The following is a 15,517-nucleotide window of genomic DNA, read 5'->3' on the forward strand; positions in this document are numbered from 1 at the left end:
GGCTCAGTAACCTTGGGCAACTTGTTTAATTTCTTTGGTTAAACACACCTTTTCCAGTGCCAGGGCACAGAGGTATTTAGTGATGTCAGTTGACTGTCCAGGGTCCAGGAACCTACTTTGTATCTGAGCTTGTGGGAGAGGGTCTTACCTAGATTGTCCATGGCTACATGGCCTCTCCGGGGCAGAGGAAGGCAGCCCCCTGTTGGCCCAGCCCTAAGCCTCTTCATATTTGAAGACCGGCAGGCACAGAGCTTGTCGCTGGCTCTAGAGTGTAGGTCTCTGGGAGTACAGAGCCCCTCCCAGCCCTGCTGACTGTGTGGGTTGCAGGGCCACCCTCTGCCTGTCAGTCCCAGAAGGCCGATAAGTCGATGTGGGTGGCTTTTTACAGGCAGGTGCAGGAAGGAATAGAGTCTATCTTATCAGCCCAGAAGGGTCAGGGAGAAGCTAATGGCCTTGAGTCCTCCTTTTTCTGGGCCCTGAGAATAAGAAGACAGGGAAACACCCCCTCCACCCCCTTTGTCTGATACTATGGGCTGTGGGAACCGACAACTAGGCAAGAGGTACTGTTGTTCCTAGGGGGATGGCATTTCTGTCTAGTTGCCTGCCTTTGTCCCCTGTGTTTCTAAGGCCAGTCTAGCTGGGATACTGAGCCTATCTCAGACTTCCTGGGCACTGGGTCTAGTACACAGGAAGAGACGAGAGAGAAGGCAGGCTCCCAGGCCCGAGTCCTTGTACTGGGGCATGCTAGGCTGAGCCATGGGATTCATAAACCACTTTAGGGTGGGGTCGACCTGAAGTTCAGAGGGAGGTGACTGCCTCAGCTCCCATCGTGGCACAGAGCTGGTCATCCCATGCCAAAGTCCACCTTCTTTACCATGTACTGCTCTAAGCCACATGTCTGTCTTAGCTGTTCCCGACACCCAGACTCACTCCATAGGGCCCAGTATACCACCGTGTACAGACCCATCACTCAGAAGACAAGCCCCCCCACAAGAACAGAAAGCCCAACAAAGTCTAGAAAATGCAAGGTGTTTATCTATAAATAAGTAGCTAGTAGCTGGCAGGCTGGCGCACTGGCAACTCTGTTGTGCTAAAAAGGCTAGGCTCCCCCTGCGAGAGCCTCGCCAACTTTCTATATTAGAATGCAAGGGCAAGGGGTCTTCTTCATGCACCCAAGATAGCCATGGCCAGGCCCAGGCTATGTGGCTCCCCAAGCCCTTGGTGACTGGGCCCATTCTGCCTGGCCATCCCTCTCTGTTGCTGCCTGTCTCCTGTCCGTGGAAGGAATGGCCAATCCACAGCGCCACCTGCAGGCTGTAACTAAGATATCCCACTGGGTCCTTCCTTGGGTTTGTCCACTTTGCCCAGGTGACTTTACTGTACATGGAATAGAGAGGCCATTTGAGTCCCACAGTGAGGCTCTCAAGAGAGACTGGGTCTCTGTCAAGAGATGCTGGTAGGTGGGGAGCCTGTTTACCTACCCCAGAAACCGAGGCAAGCTGGGTCCCCAGCTAGGTCCACACACCCCACGCCCCTACAGGTCCTCTGAGGGAATCAGCATGCGTTTCTCTATGTTACGACTCTTCTTACCACCTCCAGAGCCACTGGCTGGGCCGGAGTGGGTGCTGGGTGATGGGTACCCACTCTGGCCAGGCCCCGGAGCTTCGTGTGTGGATTGCTGTGTGTACTGCTGGTAGGCTGGCGAGAAGTTGTGAATGGCGTCCTGGACAATGTCTTGTGGGCTGATGGTCTCCTTCAAACCACTGGATATGCTCTGCATAGGTGCTGGCGGGGCTGGAGGGTACAGTGGGGGGCGGGCTGAGTCATAAGTCCTCTGGTCCACAGCTCCCCACTTCATGTACCCAGCCCCCTTAGCTCTGTCTCTCGCAGGCCACCTTGGGCTCCCTGTGTCTGCAGATCCTGCGTGTCTGGGCCTTGCCATTGGGTAGCAGGTGATCTCAGACACCTGAGACCCAGCTCAGCTCCTGCATCTCAGCATTGGTCTCTGGGCCTATCCTTTCGCAGAGGAAGCCCTTCACCTCGAGCAAGTGGAAAGCAGCCATGTGGCCAATATGGCGGACACAGTAGAGTAGCCAACCCGGCCCCTCTTGACACCTTCCCAAGCATCAAGGATTCTTAAGACAGTGGCTGGGCTGCACCCACATCTTTTAGAATTCATAATCTCCCTTATCTGTCTGGCTCAAATACCATACATGGGGATGTCCCCTGATCAGTACTAGATATCATGGTGGAGCTATGGTGCCCCTGCTGGTAGAGCCCAGCTTACCTGGTGAGTTCTTCTTCTCTGAATACACCTGGCTGGGGAAAGCGTAGCGCAGTGCAAGGGAAGCAAAAAGCATCTCAATGCAGATGAGGAAATTCTGGTAGCCAGCGGCCAGGGTACCAGCCCCAACCTTGGTGCCATCCACGGCCTGGACCTCAGGGATGACCCCACACCTCTCCAAGATGGCCAGCAGCATTCCTAGAGACAATGACAACCCCTCAGGCTCCATCCATGGATGGGAGGTGAGTCCTGCCACGGTTCCTACCGAAGTCCAGGGTATGCAGGGGGAAAGCTAGCCTGATCCCAGGGCTTCTGTGGTCCTGAGCGCATTGGTGGACATTATGATTGAAAAGGGCTACATACCTCAAAGTCGGGGTTCCTGGGTGCTCCCCATGACATATCTAACTTGGGCCTGGGACTCCTGTTCTTAACCACTTTCCGTTTTCTTTCACACTGGGGACTGAGTTCTCATGGCCTGCTGGGGGCTCGGCAGGGACCAAGGCTGAGGCGCAGCCTTCATCTGTTGACAGACCTCACCGAGTCCCCAACTCCAGGCTCTACCAGCTCCAAGCTGAGCAGTGGAGTCATTGACTTTTGGTAAGATCAGGGAAGCTGAGGCCCACAGGGCCGGGATGGAGGTAAGATTCGAACCCAGGTTCCAGGGATACCAGTCCTGGCCCCACACCTTCACCCACCAGGCTCACACACCCTGCCAGAAGGAGAGGAAGATGATGGCTTTGATGGTGAGGAACTTGAGTACTGGCTCGAACGGTCTCAGGAGATCCCTGGTAGCGAAGTAGAAAAGGAACAGAGCGTAGAGAGCCAGGCTAACTGAGGCGTTGTACACGAGGGTCACATACAGGTAGCCGCTGTGGATGCTGGGCCAGAGGAACAGCTGGTTAGAGTGGTCCTGCTCCTCACAGACATCCTCTTTGCAACACAACCCTAGGGCAGCTCCACCTGGGTCCTTCCCCCAGGGCCTTAAGCAGTATCAGTGGGCGCAGTGGTTGGAGGCCTGGAGTTCCCGTAGGAGTAGGGCACGGGTCAGGCCCCTCTCCTAGAGCTGTTGCCTGAACATTCCCACAAACTTAGCAATGTCTTTTTTGGTTTTGTGAGGCCTTTCTCATGTAGCCCAGGCTGGCCTCAAACATGTTCTACAGACAAGGATAACCTCCCAAGTGCTGGGATGACAGGTGTGCACCACCACACCCAGCTTATATGAACTCGGGGATAGAACCTAGAGACACACGTATGCCAGATAGATATTTTACCAACAGAACTACTGCCGGGGGTGGGGGCTGCTTGAAGAAGGGGGAGCCCTGCATCCCATGGCCCCCGGTGAGGCACTGGCTCACAGCCCCCTTACTTGAAATCCCCATCGTGGTATTTGTCAAAAGCCTGGAGGATGATGGTAATCAACGCCATAACAGGCTTCACAATGCAGAACTGGAGTGTGGCCTGGGAGGGGGAGGGGAAGGGAGTAAGGCTGGGAAGGGATGGGGTGGAGCAAGGGTATCAGGGTGGGGTGGGCAGGTCCCTCACCTGTTTGCAGAAGCGTAAGAAAGTGATGGAGTAGGACATACCACGGAGGCAGCAAGTCCCATAGAAGCAGCTGGACCTGGGTGCGAGGAAGAAGTCCGTAAGGAAAGTAAAGAAACCGGACTTCTCCAGTATGGCCCGGCAGGGCCCTGGGGTTGGTTTACCTAATAGGTTTGCCTCGGATCTCAGCCATGATGGCGCTCTCGCCCCCCAGATATTGGAAGCACAAGGTCAGGAAACTGTAGATGACAAATGCTGCAAGGGGACAGAAGGGTGACAGTGAGGGCCAGTCATGGAACCCCCCCCTTGCAAGCAAGACTCCCATCAGATACAGTCGGCAAACCAGGAAAGCGGGTGCGCAGACTCAGACTATGAATCCTAGGCACGGAGGCTACAGATCATACAACCCCGAAGCAGGTCCCAGATGAAAGAAGGAAGTGAAACACCTTGCGGTCAGGCGGCAGGGGAAGTGTGCGCATGAGTGCGTGTGTGAGCGCGTGTGTGTAAACTGAGGGTCCCCCACCCCCGCTCAGCTCTCACCTTCGTAGCAGTCTCGCACAGAGTCGAAGTAGACGTAGTAAGGATGGCCCCCAAGGAGGAGGAGGCTGAGCCATGAGTCGAAGGCGTAGATGGGCACAATGAACAGGAGGCGGATGACGAAGCGCTGCTCTCGCGGGGCGGTGTAGGAACGTAGGTGGGAGTAGATCTGCGGCAGAAGAGTTCCAGTGGCATCGCCGCCCCTGTTCCTGCCTGGCTGTCCACCACATGGGTGCCAGCAAGTGGGAGAGGACCAGAGCCAGGCGGAAGTCCAGGCTGCTCTCTTTCTTTCAAACTACCTAATTTAATGTTCTACTGAGCACGGGACGAGTACAGAGCGGAAGTAATCAGAGAGAACGTAGCACACATATTAGGTGAAAAGTGAGAGTCGCTTATGATAGGGGCTTCATGGGCACTAAGACCAACTTAGCATCCCTGTCTCCAACTGGAAAGTAGGACTGAAGAGGTGGTTCAGTTGGCAAAATCTTGCTTGGCACACCTAAGAACCTAAATTTAAATCCCCAGCACGCATGAGCAAAACTAAGTGCAATCACACACACACACACACACACACACACACACACACACACACACACACACACACACACACACACACACACACACACATTTGAAGACAGGTTTAATCTGTCTCACTATGTAGCCCTAGCTGACTTGGAACTCACTGAACCGTATCTTCAGTCCTTTAAAACTGTATTAATAGGCCGGGGTGTGGCTTACTGGGAGAGCACTTGCCTGGCATGTGTGAAACCCCAGGTTCAATCCCCGGTACCACGAAGACAAAAAATATCTGTGATTAACAAATAAAAATGTTATGCATTTTGGCATCCGTGTGACTATATCCCACATATGCATGCAGTGCCTGTGGAGGCCAGAAGAGGGCGTCAGATCCCCTACAACTAGAGTTACCTGTGCGCTTCTCAATGTGGGTGCTAGGTCCTCTGCAAGAGCAGCCAGTACTCTCAACTGCTGAGCCGTCTCTCCAGCCCCTCCTTGGATCTGTAGGCACATGCTCTACCACAGGCCACACCTCTAGTCCTTTCCTCTTGACATCTCCGGTGTCATTCTCTGGTCTACACCCTCATCGTTTTTATGAGACAAGATCTCTTACTGAGCCTGGAGCTATTGATCTGGCTGGTGACTTTCAGGGATCTGATTGGTCAGCCCTGCTTGAGAATACAGATGTGTCCCACTGTGCCTGGAGAATATGGCGGCTGCTATATTGAGCTCAGGTCCCCAGGCTCACGTGGCAGGCACTTTTCCTGCTAACCTATCTCCTGTTTTGATAGACACATAAGAGGCTGAAACCAGCCAACCTTTGCTCTTAATTGCTTCTTCAACACAGTGTGAAATCTTTTTAAAAAGGAAAGAAATTAAAAAAAAAATAGGTTGCTGTTGTTGGTTTTGAGATGGGAGGGGGTGTGTCTCACGGCGTAGTCCAGTGGGTCTAAACCTGTAGGTCGTGACCCCTGAAGGATTGCATACCAGATATCCTGCATATCAGATATTTACACTAAGATCCATAGCAGTAGCAAAATGACAGTTATGAAGTCGCAACAGAATAATGTTATGGTTGGGGGTCACCACACATTGTGTTAAAGGCTGACAGCGTTAGGCATGTTGAGAAACCACTGATGTAGCCCAAACTGGCTTAGAATGCATCCTTCTGCCTCAACCTCTCCCACCACTTCAGTTGCCCATCACTTCAGGCCTAAAATTCATTCCTTCGGCATGTTCAAGCCTCTGACATATTCTGATACTCTGTAGAGTCATCTTGAAGAACATTCCAGAAGTTGGACTATTCATTCATTTATTCATTTGTTCACTCATTCAACAAGAGTTTCCTGGGTTGCCGGGCGGTGGTGGCGCACGCCTTTAATCCCAGCACTTGGGAGGCAGAGGCAGGTGGATTTCTGAGTTCGAGGCCAGCCTGGTCTACAGAGTGAGTTCCAGGACAGCCAGGGCTACACAGAGAAACCCTGTCTCGGAAAAAAAAAAAAAAAAAAGATCCTGGGTCCTGCTAAGTGTCAGAACTGGGTAACGCAGACCTGCAGCACAGGTAGGCTCTCAACATGGGGACCACAGAAGGCCTTATACTCTTTGACCCCCCCTTCTAGGAGTCTGTCCCATGGAATACATGTATCCAGAAGTAAAGAGGAAAGAAACTGTGTGTAAAGAGGTTCAACACTGCAAAATACAGGAACAAATACAGCGGCTACGCTCATCGTGGGAGGGCCAGACTGGTTACACCATAGAGCCTGTGTGTGTGAAGGAACACTATATAGTCAGTAAAAATGACGCTCAGACGCACAGCTCTATGAGAAGTCCTCTGACATGATAAGGTACCTGAGATCAGAGTAGGAAACCAAACAGGGTGTCAAGTGTCATGCGTGCCTGACAAAAATGGAAGGGAAGGGCTGGGGATGTGGTGGGGTGCCTACCTAGCATGCAGGAAGCCCTGGGCTTCATCCCCAGCCCCATAGAAAAAGGGTAAGTGGTGCACACCTGTCATCTCAGTACTTGGGAAGTGGAAGCAGGAAGATCAGGAGTTCAAGGTTATCCTCTGCTACATAGGGAGTTTGAGGCCATCCTGGGCTACAAGATGCTGTCACAAAACAAAACAAAAAATCCAGAAAGGTGATTATACTGTTCACCTTGAAACTGTCTGGATTTTCTGTATTTTTCTACAAGAAACAGAACAGGGACATGCCCTACCCTCTCCCCACTCAGTTCTAGGACCAGAACCCAAACCTCTACTACCAATCCTTTCTATTACCTTTCTTTTATTTTGAGATGTGTATGGGGGTTTCACTGGATTGTTCAGGCTGGTCTTAAACATGCTATGGACCTCAGGGCAGCCTGGGCTTGTGACCCTCTTGGATCAGCTTATGCCTCTAGAGTCTTTCAAAGGAAGCCTGCTGGGAGCTGGGTGCCTCCTGCCCCTTCCATGCCACCATGGGGAAGGCTCTTTGGGGAGGTGCCCTTCACGTCATGGAGGTCACTCTGTTAGAAGGAGCTGTGTGTGTGTGTGTGTGTGTGTGTGTGTGCAGGGGCCGAGTGGGGTGGTGGGAAGGCTGCTGGCATCCACGACAGCTCCTTATCAGTCTCTTCCTCCCTCCCCAGCCACAGTGGAGGGAGGACACAATGTGCCCAGTCAACAAGAAACCTTTCCCAGGCTGGCACCGCATGGCTGGTGACCTTGGCAAGCTGCTGCTCTCTTCTGCCTCAGTTTCTCCATTGGTAAATGGAGGCGTTGGTCCTCTGTCTAGTTGTTCCTCCTCCCAGAGGTCTTCCTGCTGACCCTAACAGCCTGCCCTCAGGCACGGCTCTTTCTCTCTTGTATCCTGGTTGGGGGGGGGGGCACACCTGGACAGGTCCCAGCCAGCAGGTTTTGGTCACAAGCTGAGGTGTTTGCTTTTGCTTCCCACCTCCAGCTCACCTACTGCCTGAGGCCCCGTGGTGCCGGGTGGTGTCCCAGAGAGCCTGGGGCTCTCCACTCCCTTAACCAAGATCCAACTCCTCAGCCCTCTGGCTCCAGCGCCCCAGCTGCCCCTCCCCCCCATATTCCAGACGCCTAGCTTCAATTCCCTAGTTCTCCACTCCCTGCCTGCCCAACCCCCACCCCTGCTCCTTGCCCCCTACTCTCATAGCTCCCCATCTCTTACCTCACACCCCCAACACTCCTCCAGTTCTCCACTGTCCAAGTTCCTGTCTGGCTCAGTCCACACCCCGTCCTCCCCAAACTCCCTGTGTCTGGCTTGAGGTTCCCTATAGAGTAAGGTCCAAGCCCTAGCCATTTCCGGAGGGAAAAGGCCCTTTCTCCTCCAGTTGTGTGAGCCTGGGTAAGCCCCTGGTAGTTGTTGAGCCTTGGTGTTTTTGTCTGTGAAATGGGACCAAGCACTGACCTCAGGGAGTAGAGGCAGGGGCCTCAGACATGACTAGGAATGCCTGGGGTCCTACCATGTCTCAGTGTCTAGTACTGGGAGCTGTCCCTGGAGGTCCCATGATCACAGCATCTGTCCATGGGGGCTCATCTGAGACTTCCGGGCTCAGCAGGGATGGGGGTGCAGGGGTGCTTACCTGGTGGCCCGTTAGCAGCAGAGCAGTCCATACAAATATGCCTGAAACACCTCGGGCCAATGCGCTGGTGAGGAAGAGCTGGGGGGCCCCCTGCGAGCCATTGTCCACGCGTTCCATCAGCGGCCCGGCTGCCACTGTGGGCATTGCCGGAGGGGGGCTGGGCGGAAGCCAGGTCGCTGACACAAGGGGGGCTCCGGCTGTCTTCAGAAACCCTGATGCATTCCTCATCTGCAGAAGCCAGCAGAGGAGTGAGAACCTAGTGAAGGTTCCCGTGGGAGTGTGAGGGGCAGGAGGTGGGGCAGGAGGTGGCCAAGGCCATGTGGGTGTCACCTCGAGGCCAGTTCTGCCCAATGCAGTTTCTGCCTGCCTGGCCACCACCCCTAACACCATCATTCACAGAAGCTTCCCTGGGGTCCCACGGTGGCCACCTGTCCCCTTTGTGAGAGTTTGGGTCTAATTTCCCCACCTGCCTTCCTGACTCTGGGCAGTTGTGGGCTTATGCTGGAAAAACAGGGACCTGGCTGCTTTACGGCCTGGGGCTCAGATCCTCGGTTGGCAAGCTCCTCAGGTTCCTCGGTGCCCTGGCCCTCAGACAGCAAATTCATAGGAACCTAAGACTGCTTCTAACCAGGTGTCCATGGCACACACCCCGTTAATCCCAGTACTTGGGAGGCTGACGCAGGTGGACTGTGCATCTGTGAGTATAAGGGCCAGCCTGGTCTACCTAGTTGCTCTGTTTCAGAAAAGAAGAGAAAATCTCTGAAGAAACTTAAACCTAAAACAAACTTAAACAAACAAACAAAACTCCAAAGCTTGTTTCTATCATGAGCTGGGAGGTGGGGATCCACCTGCCTGGGGCATCTGGAAGGGAAGGACAGTAAGCACACCTTCCTGCAGGGGAAGGTGATCCACCCCCTCCCCCTCCTTCTCTTCCGGTGCCATCCGCCCGCACCCAGCCTCAGCCTGCCTCTGACCCTGACCAAGTACACCTTAGGGTCTCACTAGCTCCTGGCAAGTGACAGAGTAAGCACCTCCCGGGAAGCCGCGTCACTGGACCTCCTTCCTACTCTCAGTTGGCTGTCATGGGGGCGGGAGCCTACCTCCGTGAGCAGGAAGCTCTTTGGCCCGGGCCTTGGAGGCCTGGCCTCCTCTGGGGAAGCCTGGCTGGTCATTCACTGGGCCATGTGGCCCCCAGTGGAGGCCAAGCTTCTGATTGGGGCAAGGCTGGTCTCAGGAGGGTTGCGCTAGGCTAGGAAAGGCACACAGGTCCTCACCTGGCCAGTGGCCCACCTGGACTTCAGGCTGAGGGAGGGGAGAAGGGAGGAGAAGCAGAGGCTTGTCCCCGCCCCTGGCGACACTCTATCCCGCTGGGGCTGTTTGCTCGGCAGCAGCTGGCTTCCAGGAACTGCGTGGCTGGCAGGTGCCTTTCACCTGCTGGTACTAGGTAGGCAGTTGAGCAGGAAGAACGAAGGGTCTGCCCGAGCTATGCAAGCTCAAGGGTTAAGGGCCCGAGGATTCATCTGACACAGTGCTTCCTTCTGGGCGGGGAGAAAGGTCTAGAACAGCGCTTCTAAACCGTCTTCATGCTTGCACTCTTTAATACGGTTCCCCATGTTGTAGCGAACCCGCCTACCATAAAATCACTTCTGTTGCTAGTTCATAACTCTTATTTGCTGTCGTTATGAATCGTAATGGAAACATCTGTGTTTTGTGATGATCTTAGGGTACCCCTGTGAGAAGGTAATTTGACTTTGAAGGGTTGGAGACTCACCAGTTGAGAACCCTTGGTCTAGAGCCAGACAAAGTGGTGGTTAGCGTGGGTGTCCCCACTGCTCCAGAATTGTACACTTAAAACTAGGCGGGACTGAGGGTGTGGCTCAGTGGGTAGAGCGCTCGCCTAGCGTGCGTGAAGCCCCGGATTCCATTCCCTCACTGCATAAACCAGGCATGGTGGTGCATACCTGTTATCCCAGAATTTGGGAGGTAGAGGCAGGAGAATTAAAAATTCAAGCTCGTCACTGCTATATACTGTTTTAGACCAAATTGGGCTTTATGAAAGCGTGTCTCACTGAATGAATGAATGAATGAATGAATGAGTAAAAAGAGTGTGTGTGTGTGGGGGGTTAGTTTAGACAAACTTCATGGCACAGGCCTGTGTCATCCCAGACACTTGGGAATCTGAGACAAGATTAATAATTCAAGATCATCCTAGGATACAGAGCAAGTTCAAGACTAGCTTGAACAACTTAGTGAGACCCTGTCTTAAAATAAAATGTAAAATGTGTGCTGGGAATATAGTTCAGCATTAGAGCATCTGTGTAGACTCCCCCAGTGAGGGGCTGGGGCGTGGCTCAGTGGTAGAGCCCCTGCCTAGAATCCCCCAGTGAAGGGCTGGGGCATGGTTCAGTGGTAGAGCCCCTGCCTAGAATCCCCCAGTAAGGGGCTGGGGTGTGGTTCAGTGGTAGAGCCCCTGCCTAGAATCCCCCAGTAAGGGGCTGGGGCGTAGCTCAGTGGTAGAGCCCCTGCCTAGAATCCCCCAGTGAGGGGCTGGGGTATGGTTCAGTGGTAGAGCCCCTGCCTAGAATCCCCCAGTAAGGGGCTGGGGCGTAGCTCAGTGGTAGAGCCCCTGCCTAGAATCCCCCAGTAAGGGGCTGGGGTGTGGTTCAGTGGTAGAGCACTTGCTTAGTTTTCAAGCTCAGGGTTCTATGTCTAGCACTTCAAAAAGCGTTTGGAAGGATCTGACATGTAACACTTCTGTCGAGAGAGGCTCACCTACTCTGGTTCCTAGTGTAGGTGGGGGCTTTGGCCATATCTCAAGCCTGCTCCGAGCCCATATGTGTCATACCACTCTGAGTACGGTCATGATGTACCCACCCTCTTCTTATCCCTGTGCTGTCTAACCCTACTGGTAACTCAGTAGACAGGGCTTCGGGCCGCTTTCCTTTCGGAGTTGGGATGCAGACACTGGGGTCTTACCACATCTCTGGGATATTCAATCCCCTGCTCCTGTGCTGCTCCACCCGTGTTTTCTCACCATAGATTCTCCAAGGCTGCATGTGCCATGGAGCTCCTTCCCTGACTACTTAGGCAACCTCCATTCCTCATATGCAGGCCCTGGATGGGCCGTGGCTCCTGCCCCTAGGCCAGCTCTCCTCCCAGATACAGCTGACCCTGCACGGAACTGGCTGTCACTTCTAGCCACAATGTTCCCCAATCCCATCGCTGTACATTTTCTTCTGAGAACCGTTTGTGTGTTTATCTGTCCTTAGTAGGAGTTTCTGGAACCTGGCACTGCGCCTAGATCCCTAATAATTGTGGCACAATTGTGATGGCCTTGGCCTGCCGGTCTCCTCCTTGCTGGAGTTTCTACTGTGCCGAGGGCACCCCCACCTCCCGAGTCCCACTTGGCCCCACAGAGACACCATTCAGTGTGGGGGGACAGACTGTCATCCTTGGTGACAATGCTGAAGGCCAAAGCCAGCTTTGTCTGTGGCATCAGTGGCTTTTGGGCTTTACAGTGTCTGTGATTCACCTCGCTGTACCACTCCTGCTGCTGCAAGGAAGGGAAACTGAGGCCTCTCTGGCCCTTGATTGTTTTGTTCCAAGAACCCAGCACAAGAGATGAACAACCCCAGGTTCTACCTCAGGCCAGCTGGACAGAATGACTGAGGCAACAGCAGGAAGCACTATGGCTTGACAGCAGGAGGACTTCCCTGCTTGGCATCAAAGGGCTAGGTTTCTAGGAAGAGGGTACTGGACAGAGGGCCTGGTAGGCAGGGAGGCCTGCTTGCTAAGAACAGAGCCAGCATCAACCAGAGGTGTCCTTGACCCTTGGGAAGCCCCTTCAGTCATGGCTGCCTGTGTGGAGGCCAGGCCCGGGGACATGCCTATGGTCCTCATAGCTGTCCTGCGCCTCGTGTGTCCATGCTTAGCTCTGTCATCCCAGGAAGCCTTGGAGAGTTTGTCTAAACCTATCCCAGGCCTGGAAGGCAAGAGTTGTGAGGGCCCCTGACATTTCTACCAACTTCATTCGTTTTTTTCCAGAAGTGACCTCAGCCCTCAGCCTTATCCTGCCTGCCTGTGACCACAGACCCCTTTGCCTCTCTAGGCCTCAGTTTTCCCACATGTAAAGTGGGTTTAGTCAGGAACTGGACTGCCCAACTGGCCTCTATTCCTGTTAGCATGGGCTTTCTTTTTTCTTTTTCTTTTTTTTCTTGTCCTCTCCATCTGGGACATTTCTGATCATCAGGCCTGTCAAACATTCTAGAATTCTGGGAGTGTCTGAGCCTCAGTGTTTCCACCTGCAAGATAGGTCAGCAATGACTGCCTCTGGGTTGCTGGGAAGAAAAAAATGAGATACAGTCTGACCCACCTTCTTGGCAAGGCACAGAAACCCCACCCATTCCTGGACATAAAGATTGCCCCAACCCCCTGCCCCATCTCAGCAGTGTCTGCCCCCTGCTGGACACATATAGTCACTGCACTATTTTCCCAGTGGGTTCCTAGGCTTTATGGTCATGGGCAAACGGTGAGGGCATCCCATTCACGCTAAGAGAGGTCAGGGCATCCAGCTCTGTAATGGGCATTTTTTTTTGAGACAGGGTTTCTCTAGATAGCTCTGACTATCCTGGTCTCTACTCTGTAGACTAGGCTGGCCTTGAACTTAGAGAACTCACCTACCCTGTCTCCCTGAGTGGTAGGATTAAAGGTGTGTGCCACCACTGCCGGGCTCTGTAATGGGCTTTAATGATACCATTCTGGGTGGTGGAGCCCCTTTTCTGGCTCAAAACTGGGCAGGTGAGGTAGGAGTAGAGACGGGCCTTTGCTGGGTGCAGTGTGTGTTTGGTACACATGTCTCTGTTGTGGCTAGGGCTTGGGACCGTCTTTGCTGCCTGGCTCTGGGACCGGGGAAGGGCTTGCCAAGTAACTTGCCTGGAGAGAGGGGTCCATACTCTCCACATAGAACCACATTCTGGGAACTGCAGAAGGAGGGAGGAGCTGTGTCATGCTGCGCTCACGAACCACCAGGGAGCTGGGACTACAGAAGTGAGGGGTCTCAGGGCAGAGCAGCAAGAGAGAAGGTAGCCACTTGTTCCTGTTCTTTCACACACTATCTATTGAGTTAGGCCTCACCAGAGGGCTAACTCACAGAGGGCTGGACCCTGGCCACACCCATATCAGGATAGACCTGCTAGCCCAGATGGGGCAGAGGGACCTCTGACCACTGTTCCCTGTGTCCAGGACACAAGAGTCCTGGCCAATCCAGAAAGCCGTATTGAGAGAACAAGGGAGGGAAGAGCCGCTGCCTGTTCCTCACTTCCAACCCTGCCCCATGGCTTCCATTTCTGATGCTTGCTGAGGCTCCCACCCCTGGCTTCAGGCTGGCTGGTGACTAGCCTCCTGTAGCTCTCTAGTCACTCTCCAGAGTACGGGGTCAGGCTTTGCTTGCCCTGGGACTTCGAGGCCACTTCCTAAGAAACCATCTGCTAGTGGTATCAGTTGGCTGAGCCTAAAGTCCAGGTCAGGTCCTGCAGAGCAGGCAGCACGGCTTTGACATCCACTGACCCCAGGCTAGCCTCCAAATCCTCTGGATCCCCTGCTGGTGTCCACTATGACTACAGGGAAGTTCATTCCACCAGTGTTCTGGCCCTGATTCAAGTAGCACCCACACGGGAGGCGTGACGGGGTGGAGACGGAAGCTAAGAGCCAGATCCTTGTGGGTCAAGGTGCTCAGGTAGGTTGAGGGGTCATGGGTGTCTCTCTCTCTGCCCCCTTCTATCTCTATAGGTTCCAGAAAGCCTGGGCGATGAGTCCAGACTGCTGTCCTTCCATGTTGGGAAACCATACAGCTACCCTTCCCTCTGCCTGTGCTTCCTGCCCCCCTGAGCTTCCCAGTAGTATACCTGCCTGAGAGTCTAGAATGCATATGTAGCGCCTCCTGGTGGCCAGATGTGGCCTCTCTTTTGGATGGGTTCAAAAACAGAGAACAGGAGGAAGGCCCAGAAAGCTCCAACCAAGTCTTGCCTCAGTTTCCCCAGGCTATCTGAATCTCTAATGATGGTTCTTTTTTTTTTTTTTTTTTTGGTTTTTAGAGACAGGGTTTCTCTGTGTAGCCCTGGCTGTCCTGGAACTCACTCTGTAGACCAGGCTGGCCTCAAACTCCGAAATCTGCCTGCCTCTGCCTCCCAAGTGCTGGGATTAAAGGCGTGCGCCACCACTGCCCAGCCCTCTAATGATGGTTCTACAGAGGGTCTGGGCACTCAGTTGGGGGACTTGGGTTGCTAATCTCAGATGGCTATCAGCCCTCTTACCAGGCTCATGAAGACTTGAGACTCAGAGTCCAGTCAGCTCAGCCGCCTGATGGAGTGCAGGCAGAACCCTGGCTTCCATCAATGGGGATGACGATGGTCTACTTGTGTCCGATGGGCTTAGACCCCATGGTAGACCATCCTGCTGATGTGTGGACACTGCTCCTTACTCCTCTGCCAGCTGTGCCCCCTCCCATGCCCACCTTTCCTCTCCAGATCTTCCTCACAGTCTTTGGAGAATCTGTCAGGGCCTGTCTGTGCTTGACTTTGCCCCAGAGCCAGATGCCAGACTTGGGTGTGAACCTGGGGGCCCCGTCACTTAGAGATGGGCAAAGCCTTGTGTGGAGTCTGGACACAGGTGGAGAAGGCTGGATGAGGAGAGCACAATGCTGGCTCTTGGCAGCAAGTTTCACCCCACCCTGTTGGTGTTATGGGGCCCCGGCTCGGACACCATTCTATTCCTGAGCCAGCCAGTCCCACAAGCATGCACACTCACACCCACTCAGCTCACCTCCCTGGTGGCTCTGGGCGGCTGGCAGGGCCCACTGGGCTGGTGCGTTGGCCTTGGTTTCTCAGTACACACTCTGTAGTTTCTGGGCTGGAGGAGGTCTTGCCTCAGTATGGTCTCCAGCCCTCTGTCGTGCTTCTTCTCAGCATCTGAGGCAGCCTAGGCCCCTTGGTCACTATTGCTGCTGCCCCAGCATGGCTTCTCAGGGGCCCAGAAACTCCTCCCAGTCCTGCCTGGCCTGCC

At 54.0% G+C, this 15,517-nt stretch overlaps 1 protein-coding gene across 7 annotated transcripts; it reads right to left on the minus strand.

Annotated features, from left to right (window-relative positions):
* Positions 1-1,013: 1,013 nt before the first annotated feature.
* Positions 1,014-15,420, minus strand: Tmem184a (transmembrane protein 184A). 7 transcript variants are annotated; one of them, XM_076923486.1, is made up of 9 exons: positions 15,278-15,420; positions 8,459-8,686; positions 4,364-4,529; positions 3,988-4,078; positions 3,827-3,902; positions 3,651-3,742; positions 2,993-3,162; positions 2,288-2,482; positions 1,014-1,794 (listed from the first exon to the last, which is right to left on the minus strand). In XM_076923486.1, exons 2-9 carry the CDS (start codon positions 8,684-8,686, stop codon positions 1,535-1,537), a joined length of 1,278 nt encoding a protein of 425 aa, XP_076779601.1. In that variant the 5' UTR covers positions 15,278-15,420; the 3' UTR covers positions 1,014-1,534. The 7 variants fall into 7 exon arrangements, with proteins under 7 accessions (XP_076779601.1, XP_076779606.1, XP_076779599.1 ...); XM_076923491.1 differs by lacking the exon at positions 15,278-15,420 and adding an exon at positions 9,733-9,757; XM_076923484.1 differs by lacking the exon at positions 15,278-15,420 and adding an exon at positions 9,559-9,726.
* Between the last annotated feature and the right edge of the window lie 97 nt (positions 15,421-15,517).

Source organism: Arvicanthis niloticus, chromosome 24 (genome assembly GCF_011762505.2).
Source record: "Arvicanthis niloticus isolate mArvNil1 chromosome 24, mArvNil1.pat.X, whole genome shotgun sequence".
NCBI lineage: Eukaryota > Metazoa > Chordata > Mammalia > Rodentia > Muridae > Arvicanthis > Arvicanthis niloticus.